Source organism: Panulirus ornatus, chromosome 43 (assembly GCF_036320965.1).
Source record: "Panulirus ornatus isolate Po-2019 chromosome 43, ASM3632096v1, whole genome shotgun sequence".
Lineage (NCBI taxonomy): Eukaryota > Metazoa > Arthropoda > Malacostraca > Decapoda > Palinuridae > Panulirus > Panulirus ornatus.
The window spans coordinates 28244954-28263640 of record NC_092266.1 but is presented as its reverse complement, the minus strand read 5'-3'; the positions used below and the strand labels follow the sequence as shown (position 1 = coordinate 28263640).

At 37.8% G+C, this 18687-nt stretch overlaps 1 protein-coding gene across 3 annotated transcripts in view; it reads right to left on the bottom strand.

Annotated features, from left to right (window-relative positions):
• Positions 1 to 417: 417 nt before the first annotated feature.
• Positions 418 to 18687, bottom strand: part of Ack (activated Cdc42 kinase) — a 43619-nt gene continuing 25349 nt past the window's right edge. For 2 of the 3 annotated variants that reach the window (XM_071687348.1, XM_071687347.1), the window contains exons 10-17: positions 17757 to 17914; positions 14690 to 14829; positions 13677 to 13796; positions 12472 to 12604; positions 10588 to 10760; positions 6291 to 8635; positions 4189 to 4370; positions 418 to 1262 (exon numbers count right to left, since the gene is read on the bottom strand). In XM_071687348.1, the coding sequence (XP_071543449.1) occupies positions 1163 to 1262; positions 4189 to 4370; positions 6291 to 8635; positions 10588 to 10760; positions 12472 to 12604; positions 13677 to 13796; positions 14690 to 14829; positions 17757 to 17914 (3351 nt within the window). In that variant the 3' untranslated portion in view covers positions 418 to 1162. The remainder of the gene's footprint in view (positions 1263 to 4188; positions 4371 to 6290; positions 8636 to 10587; positions 10761 to 12471; positions 12605 to 13676; positions 13797 to 14689; positions 14830 to 17756; positions 17915 to 18687) is intronic. The other variant, XM_071687349.1, reaches the window with a different exon arrangement.

The following is an 18687-nucleotide window of genomic DNA, read 5'->3' as shown; positions in this document are numbered from 1 at the left end:
TTCCTTCTTTTGGAAAAAACAAAAAAAAAAAGGAAAAAACAAAAAAAAAAAGAAAAATATGTGTGTGTGTGTTTATACCTCCTAAAATTTTAAAGAAAACTATATTTATGAAGTCAGGTTTTATGAGGAAAGAAATCTACTCATGTCTTTTTGTGGCAAAATGCCTCATTTTTCAAGCTCTATAAACTTCTTCCAATACCAGTCAGTTTCACTGCTCGAGCTGTTGACAGTATCTACAACTACTAGCAAATAAACCATGATATATATTCTATAAATATAAATATCTTACAAAAATATCTTTTCAGTAAAAATTCCTTTCTTTTTAATTCATTCTTGTTGGCATATTGTTTCTAAGATGAATTTGTATATGACACTAGTCTTCTTCTACTGTGTATAACTGGAACAACAATGAGTTAATGACTGTATAACATTTAAATTTAAGCATGACTTTTTACAGAACTGGTAACATCCAGAGAATTCTTTTATCCAATGTACATGAAACTTTGTAACTTAAATCTGCATTAAAATTTCATCAGAATCAGAAGAAAAAAATGACCATTAGGTCTAAGCATCCCCTTAAATTTTAAACACATTCATCAGTGAAATGAAAGACATGCTTAAAGTATTTTTATGCTAAAGTTAATAGAGTTGAAGATAAAGTTAATGGAGTTGAAGACATTTCATCACTATGATCACCAATGATTTAAATGATATTCAAAGATACTGATACAAGTTTTACATGTAAACACTTACTTATAATTAATGCTACCTAACACTATTATGAAGTTGTGAAGGTAATATAAAAATATGAAGTTCTATACATGTATGAAACTTATTTAATCTCCAAAATGCTAAATGAGTAAGTTACTAAATGATAACTCACCACCTCATCTATCTTACATGAGAGGTTTACTGCAATCCCACATAACTATAAGAAATTGTTGCAAAATCTTACTTCATTGAATACTTCTGTATGCAGAGGTCATCATTAAGGCCTGCTTCTACACTCGTGTACACCAAAGGTCATCAGACATTAAGTCTCACTTAAGCTGAAAGCAAAACCCCTGCACCACAGCCAGACCATGCATGGGATATCCAGACAACAAAGAAAATGCCATATCCACTGCACTTCAACACAACCATGTATTCTCTGGCATTCTATCTAAGCAAACTTATCAAGAAGAGCTGATGCTGAGCGCTCCAGTTCCCAGCAATTGGCTTCTAAGATGTCTTCACATTCGTCCTTACTTGCCACTCCCAATCTGAAGTTAATAAAGCATATTATAAATATTTTTGGTTTAATATGTGTATTATACAAAATATTAGGACCCATTTTGTGGGTCTCTTGCAGCTTTTTGGCTGTGCCCCATGAAGGAGCAAGTCTGACTCCTTTTGGGTGAGAAGGTTCTCAACAGTATACTATGTGCTCCATTTGCTGATAACAAGAAATCATCACGTGAATTCTCTCCCACAGTTTTATCATTTGCAGGTGGTGTCTATTAAAAATCCTCTAAAAATCAAAACTAACATAGCTGCAAACAAAAAGCAATAAACACCACTTTGAAACAAAGATCCCAATACAGTTCCACCTGAACATGCTTGGCACCCAATTCTCTGTAACAGCACTAGACCCCTCCCACCCAAACACTCTAACCACCAACCCAGAAATTGAAATACAAAGCTTATCCCTACCTCACACTCCAGTAACCATTACTTGCAGATCTCTCCCATCCCAAACATATATGAAACTGACAAAGCACATACATACTGAAATAACCTAACAAGCACTGACCAACTGCCCTAACTATTTTAAACTCCAACCCATCAGAAACTACAATCCTCACAGCCTCCTCCACACTTTTGGATCAATGGCTTACACCTGGCATCCAACAACACCTCTGGGGCTACTGGATCATAAAACATAACCACCTTTACCCTCGCAATCAGAGACCTCTCCTTCCACACACTCCTCAATTCACCTAAAACCTTAAGCCCCACTTATCCAGCCAGTGGCTAAATTCAGCATACATAGTACCATTTGCTGCTTAAACTATTGCCAGATATTTGAAACACTCACCTTCCTCCAGTATCTCTTCATTCACACTTTCACTCCAATCAGCTTGTCCTACCCAGCCTCACTACAGTAGCACCAGATAAACAGGCCTTTGAAAAAATATCCTTGCTTTAATCCTTCTTCTATCTATCCATCTATATCTCTAACAGCTGTTCCCTTCAGGAATTCCCTCAAGGGGGTGGCCACAGTGGTAAAAGAGTTCCCATAATTGGTGATCTTCAGTGCCACTTTATACCCTTTAGCGTCTCATCATTAACAAGCCACAGGCAAAGGGCAACTCTAGTGCAATGTTTTCAGAGGCTCCAACCTGATGTTCCTACTGACTACTTCTAACTAATGTTCCTTCTTCTGATTCCACTTTCAGAAAGTGAATACAGAATGGAAGGACCTTAAGCCTCCGACTCTGCCCCTTTAAGTCACTTTGTGAGGACTGATAGACAGTGCAACCAAATGGAGTGAAAGAAACATAACAGCAGACTGAAATGGGAGAACTGTGGTTATATTCATGAAAAGGAGATAAACATAAATGTACATTAACAGAAAGACTGAAGCACCTGAACAAGATTCTGAATGTTCCATCCTACGGTAAAGAGGGGATGTGGCTTGCTTATCAAACAGAATAATAAAGAATATAGCATGTAATTTGTATAAACAATGTATACTCAAGTGCTGAAGGTAAGGGTTGTGGCTTGCTTATCAAACAGAATAATAAAGAATATAGCACATATTTTGTATAAGCAATTTATACTCAAGTGCTGAAGGTAGGGTTATCATTTTCAGAATAACAGGATCTTGCATTTTAAATAATCCATAAAATGTTCCATTTTGACTGAACTATTATTTCTATTCCTGGAGATGTCTAACTTTCTGATATCTTATGGCACAGGAACTGCTTACATCTTACCCCTTACACAGCGAGTATGGTCAGAAAATTCCATCATGCAGTGCACAAATCTTATTTGTGAAATGACAGAACAGCATTCAAAATTGAAGGAAAATATGGTTATTTTACAAAATTTGTCTTAACCTAGTCCAGCAATGAGTGAGTACCAAGAATGGGTGTGAATGACATGCCTGATAATTCCTGTTTAACAAGTGTACTCTACTTTCAAGCAAAAGCACAGCATTGGTGATAAATAACAAGAATGTATCTAAAAATATTATGCTTTTCACACTCATAATCAGAGTGAGAGAGATAGGCTGGCAAGTGTGGGGAAGAAACTAAAGGATTTGTTTCTTTCTTTAACCTGCACACTTTGCACTAATTTCACACACTCTTATTTCATACAAAGTTTGTCGTGACTAACAGAGACATAAGTTGAAATATTATATTACAACATTCACACTACAAAAAAGTGTGAGAACATCAAGAGGCTGGCAGTTATGGGGATGATATTTAACATTTATATCTAAAGAAATATTCTACCTCTTTACCTATCATCTGTGACCAAAGTCCCCCATTAACCCAAGGTTACATATAGAAAAAATTAGGCACAATTGATATATAATTTCTTCCATAAGTGCGAGTTCAGTAAGAATGCCTCTCTCCTCTTTATGTAATCACACTTATCATCTTTTTGTAGGTCACTTACTCTTAAATTTCTTAAGCAATTCTCCTTCACTTTCAACGACAACATGTAAATAAAGTATGTCTTCCTTGAAATTACTTAGGTTCTCCAACAATCTACATATTCTCCAGAGAGTCATTGTGCACAAATGACCTACAGGTGAATGATCACGCACTGATAATGATGGTTGTAGGGGTACTGAGGATAGCAGTGTTTTCCTTTTTTGGTGATTTGAAAGAAATCTCTATAGAATACTAAAGTATGATCTGCCAGCTGAAAATTTAAAGAGGCACGGAATGTTAGCACATTAATTGCTGTTGGTCACAGGTTCCTAAGGGAACATCTTTTGATGTCGGCTGCCATTTAAGGGTTAAACATGGTACTGCAACTTTGGTAAAACAGCAAAAAACATCTAGTCCTTTTATTTCATAGGGCACACAAAACATCCAGAAGCTAGGCCAAAATGATTAGCAACAATTACAAGAGACTGGTATTAATAAAGGTTTTAAAAGGAAGAGCAAGCATGGCCAAAGCTGAAAACCTGACCTGTAAAGCTTCTCAATTTTAAGGAAGCGTACAGCACCCTGGTAATCACCACTGGCTACATGCAGTGCCTGGCGGGCAGCAGATTCAGATGTCCCAGGTACAACGGCTGCAACACGGCTAACCAGAGCCTCACCCCCACTGGTAGCAACACTCCCACCACCGCCTTCACCAGCACACACCATCTGCAACCCAGAACCCAGGTGTTGGAAGGAAGATACAGTAAGATGCAAGCAACAGAATGAAGATGTAACATGCAAGGTTTTAGTAAACATCAAAGTAAGTCAAAGGTATTGCAAATTATGACAAAAATTTTAATTTACACATTTCACCAAACACTACAGTACGTGTACAAAGAAAGCACTTTATATGAAGGCATGTTAAATGCATGTAGAATCCAGACTCTAACCTTAATAAATGAATTTAATCAAGTGATTCACTGTAGAATATAAAATGATGTACAATGTACTAAGTATAAATCATATTATCTATCAGTAATAAGTCCCCTCTTCAAAACAGAAAAATCTTTCATGTAAAAAAGAAATGATGAACTTCACATGATAATTTCAACTGGCATAGGCTCATATGATGAGAAAACTTTGAGCAATTGCTACACTAGTTCGGCTATAAAACATTGATAACCTCTGCTGCTCCCTCCTTTATTATCTGTGGTGCCATTAGCAAGATCTTTCAACATATTCAAATGTATCTGACAAATTAAGGTGTAATGCCACTATCACCAACACATTCTTTCCAGTCTTTCTGTTTCCTGACTCACAACTATGAAGCCATCCTTGTGCTGAGAGTAAATGAGAATAACAGCAAAGTTATTAGGTTAAGCATAGGAAACAAACATGTTAAATGGGGTGTGACAAACACAGAAAACTTGGAAGACGTGAAGTGTTTTAGATAACCAGGACTGGACATGGCAGCAATGGAACCATACAAGCTGAAGTGTGTTATACAGGAGGGGCCTAATATCCTTGGAGCATCCAGAAATGTATAGAAATAGAGTTCTCTGTCTGCAAGGGCAAAGATTGGTATGTTTGGTAAGTCCCAACAGTAATGTGTGGATGTGAGGCATGGCCTATAAATGAGAATGTGAGGAAAAGGGGGAATGTGTTGGAAAATAAAAGTTTGAGGACAATGCAGGGTGTAAGACAGGTCAGTTGAGTAAGAAATTATAGAGTAAGCAAAAAGTGTGTTAAAAACGAGGATAGCTGACAGAGCTGAAGATGGCATGCTGAAATGGTTTGGACATAATAAAGAATGAGTGAGGAGAGGTTGAAAAAGATGATATACATGTCAGCAGTAAATTTATGTGGTGAGCAACTTCTCTAGATATAAATATATGCATCAGGTTTCATGCCTTTCTTCAATGCCACCAGCGCATAAGGCCTGAGTGGTTGCCAAGTTGGCATCGTGTGAATCTCTTTTCACCGTTAGCTACCCTCTCCCATGCTAAAGAAAGCAAATTCCCACGAGTTTTTTAAAAAGGAAAAAAGCAGTTTATGCTTGATGTAGAGGTCCAGACAGATGATCCCAAATCATTTTTGATGTTGAACTGTCTTTAAAACACTATGACAGTGATTTTAAAAATGATTCTTTCAGCAAGAAACATTTGTCAATATTTGGTAAAAGGTGAATACAGCATAAATTGAGCCAGAGTTACCAGTTCTTGCTTGACCTTCACAATACCGCATCGGACTGCAGCAGATAATTTTACAAACTTTTATAATTTTGTTGTTCTGAATATTTTATCAATGAATCACACTGACTATAACAAGATTCATTAAATGAAATAAAACAGAACAATGGTCAGCAATAAATTTTCTGTGCAGGTATAACAAATGATAAAATATGAGGTAGCTCACTTTTCACTTTGGCCTTACTCCTTTACATTTAAGAGCACTATGTTAAAACAACTATAAAATTCTACACACTATCTGAGTGATAACAGTGGATGAAAATATTTCTGAAGTAATTTTTTCATTGTTATATGGATATTTTTTTAACTGTAAGGTCAAATACAACTTGAAAAAAGGGAGATTTACAGGGTTGGAAAGGAAAGCTAACTGAGGTGGTAAGAGGTTTAAGTTACTAACCTGATTGTAGTTAACTGTGAGCTGTGGACTAAGGACAACTGTTGGCTGTAATACAGAGTTCTTGGGTGTAGATGTATCTTGTTGCTGTTGCTGATGATAACTTGGACACTGTTGTTGCTGTTCTAACCATGGAAAAACATTACTTGCAACAGAGGTTGCAGAACCCTTCTGACTGAGCTGTACCTGTTGCTCTGGTTGTTGCCAACTGCAACTCATCTGGAAGCCTGGGGATATGCTATTCATAATGGACATACTGGGTGTAGCTACAGTTCCTTGCACTGGATTAGAAAATTTCTCTTCTACAGGATTTCTTGCTTCAGCTTTTGGCTTACTAGCAGCTAAAGTGTGTAATGACCCTGCAGATATCACACCACTGTATGGGTACAAGTTTCTTTCCGTGACCGGAGTCCGGGAAACATTTCCTATGCTCCCACTACTAACTCTCCTGCCAAGTGATGAAACTGAGGGCTGTTGAATAAAGGGTCGTACATGTGCAGTTTTTGGGAAGAACTGTCCTGTATCCACAATCTGTTGAGGCAGCAGACCTAAAGTTCGAGATGAACTAAGGACATCAAAGTCAGAGAAGGCACTATTCGTACTATCTGTTCCTGAATGCTTATCTCTGGAACCTGATCCACCCGTATTCTGACCCTCATTCATTAGTCTTGTTGCAATTGCTGGATTTTCTGGGTGATGCTTGCTATCATTCTGTCTATAGCTAAATGTCTGCTGTGGTGGAGGAAGAGCTGGTACTTGGATATTCTGAGCTAAATGTTGTCTATTACTCTGACAATATGCAGTGGAACTACAAATAACAGAATTTCTTACAGAATTATTAACTTTTTTATCTTTATCAGTAAAAGTGTTTGCAGAGGCTTGATCTCTTCCCAGTGATTTTTCCAACTCTGAAATGAAAGTAGGATCTAGCTTTGGTAAGTTTGCTGTAACAGGAGTTAATGGCACAGGCAGAGTAGGTTGAGAATTTTTAGCTGATAATGAACACAATGCAGATGACAATTGAGCAGGATGCTGTACTACAGAGTCTTTTGTAGTGGTTGGATGTAGAACTGCTACTTGTCTACCCTGATTTTTATGTAATATATTTCTATTATTTCTTTCTGAAGGGAATGAAGACATAGATGTGGTGGAAGTGAGGTCCTGTCCAACCTTTGGTGTTGATCTTACTTGTGGTGAAATTGGTACTAATGAGTTTGAGCTGGGTGACTGAGATATGGAACTAATCCACATTTTTGTTATTTGAGCATTTAATTCCTCCATACGACTGAGGTCTTCAGCACCTTGAACCATTCGAGATTCTGAAACAGGGTTATTGTGTATCATGGGAAAGACTTGTGATGAGACTGCCATATTACATGAATTTGAAGATGGGATGCTTTGGAAAGAATTGTGGAGTGATACTATTGCATGTGAACTTTCATTAGGCATTCCTATGGCTGGAGGATCACCTGAACAGACTAACATGGATGATGATGCAATATTTGCCAGTGATCTACTTGTAACTGAAGATTCATCTGAAGAAACCACACTTCCTGGAGAATTTACAGCTGAACTGACTGACACAGTACAGTTGCTTCTGTGAGAGTTAACAGTTGGATTATGTGACAATGATGAAACACCTGTATGCAAGTTCACCATAGGACTAATAGTTAATGAAGTTCCTGATAAATGCTGGTAGGGAGTTTTTTCTGTGCTGCAAATACTTTGTGGAAATTCTCCTGGTGGCTCATCATAACATCTAACATGAGATGTATCAAATGGATCTGGCACTTCATTTATGTTAGAATAATACCTGTCACCAACATCAGTCTCATGGGCTGCTACATCATTCTTTTCACCAGTGTAACAGGTGACATGACTTGAAGGTTGACCATGCATTCCTACAGTCATACTGTTGTCTTGTGTGTAAGTACCTCCTAAACTTTGAATGTCATCATCCCATTCATCAGAATCATCAGTATCACCATAAAATTCATCTTGATCAGCGAGAGAGTTGGAGTGGGTAGTAAGTATGGGTGGGGGATGCTGATCATGCCGCTGAACTTGATTATCTGGATTCCTCTGATCTCTAATATGGTTATACTGTTGTGGATGATGATCCTCAGGACAACTCTCACTATTTTGTAAGCTCTTCTCAGAACTGATAATTAACTGGTTGTGAATCTGACTCTGATTCAGTTGTTTTTTTTGCATCTGGTGGACGGGTGGGCTTGGAGAAGGACGGACAGGTACTCTAAGAGGTTGCTGGGCCATTCCTGTGGCAACACTGAGTGAATCATTCCCTACATTTTCATAAGGAGGTTGAACACTCTGGTTACTGTCACTCACTGAAAAATGAACATTTATATGGCATTAAGAATTCATATGTTAAGAAAAAAAAAAAAAACCATGGCCTTAATACCCTAATAATATATCTATGTTCTTCTAATATCCAATATGTAACTCCCAATATATAAAGAATGACGCACAAAGCTACCCAATAACTCTGAAGATCAGCAAGACTCATCATATCCTGATGACATCAGCAAATATTATACAATACCTTGAATACTTTTTATCTCATTCTAGCTACCAAGTTATAATAATGTCACCTTATCCTTGCACTGTATGAAATGAAATAACTAAAATGAAGCAAGATTACAGTGTCTTTTAGATGAAGCAAACCATACTGAAAAGGAAAATTGAGAGCAGCAGAATAAGAAAATGAAAGGGGAAACAGCACATCACTTACTATGCTGCAGTATGGATCCAGTCATAGGAACAATTTAAGAGCAAGAGAAACTGCCTATAACAAATGCACTAAACAACCAAAGTTTCCAAAGATATCATTTCCATGAAAAATGGAGGCCTGATCATGAACTATTTCGTATGAATATGGTCACTGTACTTTTTAAGCACAATTACCCATGTGTAAAATCTGAACAAATCTGTGCTCTTTAGTCAATTCCAATTACTGGATTGCTTCTCTGAAATTATGATGTTAACAATAATAATAACTTATATGATGCTGTGCAGAAGTGTTTTCTGAAGACACAGGAAAAGGAAAATTGCTTAGTGCAATAATAGTTCTGGTCACATAAACCTGTTTCTGAGCCTATAGAGGGTGAATCAAAAACAATAATGGTTTTAATCCTACACAGGTTTCTATCTCTCAATCCATTATCACTAACTTCATTACTAATTCCATGGGGAAGATCAGGAACACGGTCTTTCAAATCATTCAAAAGCATCCTTAATCCATTCCCAATGTGCTGAAGTGATACAGAAAATTCCACGCTTATAAAATGGCTTTAAACCTTTTCATTTTGCATACTAAGTTGATTTATCACCATTCATGCAACATCCACACACAAAATGCTTCCACTGCATCTTCTCACTTGTTTCAATTACAAATATTTCAGAAAAAGTTTTCTATAATATCACCCAGTACAGTGACCCCATAACCTAGTGATGATACATTGGGAGAAAGCAATTAACGTACAATGTAAACAAAAATTCAGATCATTGCCAAATGCCCTCCAACCAGTGGCATTATCCAAGTCCAGGTTCCTCACCATATAGTAAGCAGCAGACAACTTTCATCTAGGTAAAGCAAATCAAGGGATGGGTGGGATGGTAAGGTTAGGGTTGTCCAATTAAGCTTTAGGAATAAGCTCCTAAAATTAAAATATACATATTCTGAACCAAAAGCAAACCAAGGGAAGCAATGCATAATCTACTGGAGAGATGAACATCTTCTTATCACTCCCATTGATACAATGATACAATCTCTGAAAACAACAGGAAAATTGTAAAGACAGTCTGGGAAAGAAATAAGAATACCCTGTTCCAAATCATAACATGGAGTAACCAGGCTTCACTGGTATATCAACCACAATTGCTTGGTTAGGTAAGAAGTGCAATGAAGGTTTTCCTTATACTTTTTTATATATAGGGAAATTCTTCAACAAGAACAATTTCTAATAAAAGAAATAAGGAATCAGGAGAAGTATGTATCATAAGTGGTAACAAAGCTTTCTCAATGAACATGGTTCTGCATCCAATGTTAGTTTTTCCAACAAAGCGAATCACGTAAACACAAGTAAGTATTGAAACAAATTCAGCAAGGACATTCATTGTTGTCCTGGGTAGGAATAAATATCAGTCTCAGGATAATGGATACATGTTTAAATAAGTATCATGGTACCTCTTGATAGTATATTCTACTCAGATCTGCCACATCTATTATGTGCTTAGTTACTGTGAAAAAAAAAAAAAATACTGACAAACGTGAACTCACCAGGGTCAATGTTTCCATACACTGGACCAGAGGATGGCACAGGTAGATCAATGAGAGAGGAGACACTACCCCTTAACTGACCACTGACATCTGATGCAGCACTCACTCGTAGGTCAGTAACAGAATGTGATCTCTGCCATCCAGTCTCAGACAGATCTATCAGCAGTTCATCTCTGTAAATGGGATTTCCCTTATTGGGATGGGACCTTTAACATTCCTTAAGAATGTTCATTCATTCTTCATCTTCTGCCTCTCCCTTATCTACATCTCCCAATCACTTGCACTTCTCTGCAGGCAACAATCATATAACTCAATTTTCTTTTTTACAAACAACTTACTTTCATCCCAATACTCACTACCTTCCTCGAATACCCATCTCCCATCTTCTGCATGACACACACTTTTCTCAAACATGAATGCATTGCTTTCCTTCTGACTTCCCACTCCCCTACTCGCGTATACTCTCACCTTATGCAATTCTTCACCTAATCTCTCCTGGTATTTCTTCAAAAAAGCCTTTTCTTAAAGCTCACTTTCAACACTCTCTTCCCATCAATATAATTTCATCTCTTCCTAAAGCCTTTACAAAAGTTCACCCTGCCTTCACCAAGTAATGTAATGATCAGACATTCCACCCACTACCCCTCTCACCACATTTACCCAGAGAAGTCTCTGTTTAGCATTCTTATCAATTACAAAATCCAATAATGCCCTCTAACCTTTAAACCCCTCTCATCCATGTATACTTTGGACATCCCTCTTTTTAAACCAGGTATTACCAATTACCATTCCTTTTTCACAACACAACTCCACAAGCTGTTCACCAATTTGCTTCTTAACAGGTACCCTATGCACTCTAATTATACCATCAACTGTCATATCACCCATTCTTACATCCAGATCACACATCACTACTACCTGATCCCTTACATTAAAATTTATGACACACTCAGCTCCTTTAAAAACACTTGCTTCTCTTCCTCACTCCTCTCACTAACAGACACGTAAGCACTAACAGTTACCCACCTCTCATAATCAATTCTATTCTTACCCACATCAATCAAACTCACTTCCTTACATTCTTTCCCATAACTTCTCCAGCAGAAGTGCATCACCTCCTTTACTCTTGACCTCACATTAACCCTAGATTTTACCTCTAGTACATTCCCACACCATTTCTTCCTTTTCCCTTTGAGCTTTGTTTCACAGAGTAGTACATTCCCACACCATTTCTTCCTTTTCCCTTTGAGCTATGTTTCACAGAGCTTTAGAATATCCAGGTTCCTCTTGTCAACAGTACTAGCTCCCTCTTCCTTCTCATTCTGGTTACAATCTTGCACATTTATACTCACCAAACTAAGCTTTCAAGGAGGATGTTCACTCCTAGTTTGGCTCCTTATTCTGTTCCATTTTTAAGAAATCCATTTCAAGAAATTGTAGTAGTTGAAGGATAGGGTTTCCAGTCTCCCCATTCCTGCCATTTTTTAATAGCCTTCCATAACATATGAGGAACACAAAAGTAGTACTCTTTCCCATATATCAACATGGATATTATCAATGCCACCAAACACTTGAGAAAAGTTGGTTACTTTAAACTTTCTGATCTCTAATTTCACTGATATACATATAAAACTAAAGAAAAAAATATCAAGCATTGAATAAACTAAGATGTTCACCAATAAAATCTAACCACTCACATGATGTAATAAAAGAATTTACAGAGATGAACTTTCAACTATTACTGTAAAAGCAGCAACACGTGTACATTTACAAAATTTTTCTATTGGTCAAAAGCTTTACTAACACAGTTATTTATCTTTTCTATTATTTCAAATCATTATTTTCATCTTACCTTTAGCTCCCTCAATATTTCAAGAGACTAACCTTCCATGTGAGGGTTTTCTCTGAGGCTTTAGAGTCTGTGTTCTTGATACATCATTTGGCCATTTCTCATTTACTAAACGGTTATAGTTAAATTGGCCTCTGTGTCCTTGCTTCAGACGAAGTGACTGCCGCTCTGAAACAAAAATACAATAAATGACAACTTATTATTACCAGTTTGTGTATACGAAATTTCAATCATATAAAGCCAAATTTCTTAACCTTTCATTTCAATCATTTGTATTTGTATGGTCAATGTACTCAATTCATCTTCACTTAGCTCCTAGCAACTTGGCTCCTCTTTTCCCTTGTTTCTTATTGCATCATCTAGTTTAGCGAGTTCTTTCCAATAATAAAAACTGCTCAAAATCAGTGACACAGAATCCACTGTACAACTTCATACAAATTTTCTCCTTGCCCTTCTTTCTAGCTCAAGTAGTTCAAGAACTGACAGTCTACTATCCGCTTTCATGTGAGTGATGTAACTAAACTGGAAATGTATACTTGAATCTTAAAAGTTCATTCATACAAAGGAAAAAAGACAAAGTACCTACTACCTCACACCAAAAAACAAAACTAAGAACATAGTCTTTCTGTCACTGTCATCTGTATATCTTCATACATATCAATCAATTCCCTGGAAAAAAAAAAGCAAAGTATCTCTTACCTAACCTCCTACGTCAGTGACTCAGCAGTGCATCAGTAGCAGCCTTCGTGATGCAAAATCTTTTGTTAATCAAGAAATACAAACCTATAGGCTTAACAGCACAGACTGTTCCACCCAACAGCAAGCTGGTGAAATTTCTACTAACACAACCTGCATAATCAGTTAGCAAATGGGTGAGATTTGCACAACTTTTCGTAATGCAAAAGAGTTAGTACATGGCTTTAAAATGTACTTTACCAAACACATTTGTTACACAAAATTACTTGTACACATAAATTATTGTTACAATGCAAAGATGAAGATAAGCCAGATAAAATCTTTATATCCTACAATCATACCAGAACATCAATAGTAAGGTGAAAATATAAAGATTTTTTGAATATTCATAATATTTCAAGACAAATAAGTTAATGGCTAATCACACAAAATACTGGCTCATTACCCTTAACTAAGTAAAAAGAAGTTTTATGTATAATGATAAAATGTAGTTAAATCATCTTTCATCCCTTACCTAAGGCAACTGCACAAAGAATGTACTTACTGATTCTTCGAGGTGACATGGATTTTCCAAGCTTATCTGGAGGTTCCATGGGGTTTCTAAGATACATATCATCAATGAAAACTGGACTACCCCAAGTTTTGCCTTTCAATCCTCCATGACCTATACAATAAAAGATACATGTCAAGATACTTAAGTACAGAAATGTATAAACTGACTTACAGTAGAAATTAAAAATATTTTTTTCCTTTATTATACTTTGCTGCTGTCTCCTGCGATAGTGAGGTAGTGCAAGGAAACTGAAGAAAGAATGGCCCAACCCATCCACATACACATGTATGTACATTAACACCTACAAACGCACATATACATACCTATACATTTCAATGTATACATACATATACATACACAGACACATACATATATACACATGTACATATTCATACTTGCTGCCTTCATCCACTCCTGTCACCATCCCACCACACATTAAATGGCAACCCCTCCCCCCATTTGCGTGTGAGGTAGCGCTAGGAAAAGACAACAAAGGCCACATTCATTCACACTCAGTCTCTGGCTGTCAAGTGTAATGCACAGAAACCACAGCTCCCTTTCCACATCCAGGCCCCACAAAACTTTCCATGGCTTACCCCAGACGCTTCACATGCCCTGGTTCAATCCACTGACAGCACGACGACCCTGGTATACCAAATCGTTCCAATTCACTGTATTCCTTGCACGCCTTTCACCCTCCTGTATGTTCAGGCCTCGATCGCTCAAAATCTTTCACACCCCATCCTTCCACCTCCTCTGTTCTTAACGCTACCTCGCTAACGCAGGAAATAGTGAATATATATATGAAAGAAGGAAAGTAAACAATTTAAAAGACCTGAATTTTGAAATACTTTTACAGTCTGGTGATAAAATTCTTTCATTATTTCAAGTGCTGCAGGGGCTGCAAAGAAGGAATTCCTAAGGCTAGTAAAATGTGAATACTGAAAATGATATTAATGTAAGTGTAAAGAACAGACATACAGAATGGACTATGACTTTGCCACCTGTATGAATAAAGGAGTTCTGAAGAGGTTTGCTGATGTCTTCATTCACTAGACGCCTTTGAGGATCAACAATGCAGCGTGGGAAGTCTCCCACTTCAAAAGTTCTCTGGTTCTGACCCTTCCACCAGTAGTTTTCTGGACTGCAAAAACAAAACACTGTAAGTTGACATGATCTGACTATTAAGAGTGAATGGAGAGAACCTGGTGGAAGAAAGTGCTTTAGATACTTGGGATTTGATGAGTAGCAGACAGAATCATGGGAGCCAAAATGAGACACAGGGTGGAAGAAGGGCAAAACTCCTGAATGCAATAAGGATCATGTGGAAGTTAGTATTTGTCTCGGCAAGGATATGCATGCTTGAAGGTATAGGAGTAAAATCTGACAAGGGAGAATATGAATAACAGAGGTGGATTCTCGAAGCTGGCAAAAGTAACAGCAGAATGATGTTAGAAAAGGTGGGAAGAGTGAATGCAAAAGCCTGTATCATGGTGAAGGAGGAGAGCATGGTGTGGGAACCAGTGAGGTCACAACAGGTCAGGACGTCCAGAGAACATACATACCTTTTTTCTAGTCTATTGTCCATTCCTTGAAGATGGTTCACTGAACAGAGATGTAGGAATAAAGCACTATAGTTATCTTAAGTGTCTTCTTCCACCTTTATCCAGAGTAGTAAGTGTAAGCAACTGAAGGTAAATGAGAATAAATCTAAAGTATTGGTGTCTCAAAGGAAACAGTGAAAGTATAGATTTTGCTAAGCCCTACAAAGTGAGAGAAGAAAGTGTACTCAACTGTGTTACAGATATGGGAGAAAAAAAGACTGGAAGAGGTGACAGAATGTATGTATTTGGGAACTATCTTGGGCAAGGATGGTAAAATGAAACAAGAGATATGGAAGAGAGCAGCACTTGGAAAAAGATTTATCATTTCCCTTAGCAGAAAAATGAAGGGTAGGGGTGTAAGTATGGAAGTAAAGAAAGAATAAGGGACAGCATAGTCCTCCCAAACCTGACCTCTGCAGCTGAAACACTGACATTGGCTGAGCCACTGGCTGAGCCAGAAGTCAAGAATTCAGGCTGGGGATACTAGTTGCTTCAGAGAAGCATGTGATATGATAAGATGGAATGAAGAAAACAAAGAGTCAGGGCTGTATGAAAGTTGTGGTATCACAGGGATGCAAAGGGAATGACTTAAGGAGCAACACAGTGACTGAAACTTAATATTATGAGGTGTTTTGTAAAGAATACAAGACTGGGAATTTACATGGAAAGCATATGATAGTACAATCAAAATGGTAGATGCGAGAGGAAGACCACCTCTAATGTGGGAAAATGGAGTGGAGGAGCACTGGAGGGTGAAATATGAGGGAAGAGTGTGCAGAATGGTGTTTGTGAGGGAGGCATGTCAACAAGGATAGGTGCAGACTCTTTTGATAAGATCAACCCCTTAATGGGAGTTCTCTGTTCCAAATATGTCACTCTATTTACCTATCTATCTATATCTCTTGACACCTATTCACTCCTGGAACTCCTTAACAGGGTGGCCCCAGCATTAGTCTCAACTAATGAGCTCCAAAGCTGCTTCTTAGCCAGCCTTTAGTGCTTCACCCACAATAAGCCACTGGCAAAGGGCAACTCTAGTGCAGTTTTTGTAGAGGCTCCTACCTAATGTTCCTGATGACTACTTTTAACTTATGTGTCTACCTAGTGTTCTAACCTACTACTTCTACCTACTGTTTCAGGATGATGTTCTTACCAATTACTTCTACCTACTGTTTCTATATAATGTTCCTGCCTACTTCTATCTACTGCTCCTACATTTTGCCAAAAGGATGGGCAAACGCATAGTGCTTACCGCAGAAAAATCTAGAGTTATCAGGAATGAGCTGTGCAAGTCAATTTTCAAATGTTATGTGTGACAGGAGAGACTGTATGTTCATAGACAGAATGTCAGAAGTCCATGTGTGGGTGAGGCAGAAAAGTTACCTACCTGGGTCAGAGGAGTGCAGCTTGACAACCACTGAAGTGCTGGCTCACTACACAGCAGTCACTAACCCTCCCGATAACCACGCAGGCAACAGCTTTTATGAGCTGTCTGTGCATGTTCCTTGTCTCAACAACTTTGACCCATATGATACTTGGCTGCTCCTTCCCAGTGCTTCTGTACTGAGACCACCACAACAAAGACTAACCATTATGACATCTTTTTTCCAAATGAACAAAGCTGAGGAATTCTCTTGTATATTGTATTTCCCTCTTCCTACGACATTTCCACTTTTAAAAGTCAGGTCTCTAATCACCTATGGAGCTCAAACTGGTCTATCAAGGATTCTTTCTTTTTATAACTATTTTCTAACCCTTCAGCTGAGCTGTCAATGACTGGGATGTGCAATTGCCTTTGCCCTGTCCACTGCTGTGAAATATAATAACGTGAGATGCACAGTGACTGTAAGGAATGACAACTTAAGAGGAACATGTGATAGTAAGGACAATCTGATGGAGAAACCTTACCAAAGTGTGTTGAAATGGAAATGATTCAGAGATGCACAAAGGATGAACAATGAAAAACTAATAATAACTATGTGTTAGAAGTGGGGTGAGCGTAAAGGAGGGAGAGACCAAGGAGATAGAAAAATAGAGCTAAAGAGGCTTTGGCATACTTGGCAAAAGATGTGTAAGGGAAAGAATGAACTGAATCAATTTGTGATATGTGGAACATAATGCTGTTCTATGTGGAATAAAACCCTATCTATTGGCTGAACTAAATCATATAGTCTGTGGGATTTGGCTGTGGATGGTAGGCTCTGGTTTTACCACACTGTAAGTGACATCAAGAGAGCTGCCTATTCCTGAAAATAGCTTGCTAAGGTGGGCGAGGTAATTAGGTATGAGAAAAAAAAATCATATCTGGGGAATCAATGCCACTGCAAATTTTTCTTCTTTTCTGGTCTAATGTACAGAATCCAGTATACTACACTTAAAAAAACATGGCATACTACACTATTATTCTTAAAATGTTGCAACTACGTTAACATAAGACAACTGGTTGAATAAATCAGCTTTAGCTTACCTGCCATCAATAACTACAATAAGGTCTTCAACTTCCACTTTTAGTCTACCTTCTTCATCCAATGGTTGCAAAGCTTTCATAACACAAGGCATAAGGGCTGCTACATGTTCATATATCTGGGAGAATGTTGGTCGTTCACCAGGATCATGAGACCAGCACTGAAAATTCAGAGAAATTTCCTTTGATCAACATATTCACTTATGCACTTAAGAACTACAAGCTTAAAGGATATCTGTGTGACGATAATGCCAAGTCATGAGAAATATAACAAGAAATACAAAGCCAAGTTAATCTAAGAAACTATCCACACTTCCCTGAACTAATACTCCAAACATAGCCAATTATGGGCCCTAAGAGACTGGAACTTTTCTTCTACATACCCTTTACTCCCACATGCATTCCTATCACTTTCTATTAATGAGAAACAGCAAATATGAAGTTCATCTTTTTTCCCATATCATTAGTAACTCTTTGCAAGTCACCGGGCATTAATGAGTTTACAAGTGTCATATTCCTCACTCCATCCCATTCATCTGATCCACTAACCTTTAAAGCTGTCTCACAGAAACCAGAAGCATAAGAATTACTCTTCCTGAAATCACCTACAACAGTACTCTTCTGTTCACAATTTATTCTTTTTACATTCCACTTTACCAAATGAATCAACTTACCCACTTGCAAGTGGTTTTAGGAATGCCATCTATGTCAGAAACAACACACACCCTCTTTAAAAATTATCTGTGGAACTGTGGACCCCAGGTAGGTAGCTGAAAGGCAGTGCCTAACCAATGAGGTATATTACTACCTTCCTGGATATCGGGAGGATTCGTAACTGCTGTGCAAGGAGCCTACACTTCACTAGATGTCAAGCTGCACTCCTCTGATCTAGGTAGCTGTCTTTTCATACTGCATCATCCACACATGGTCTACT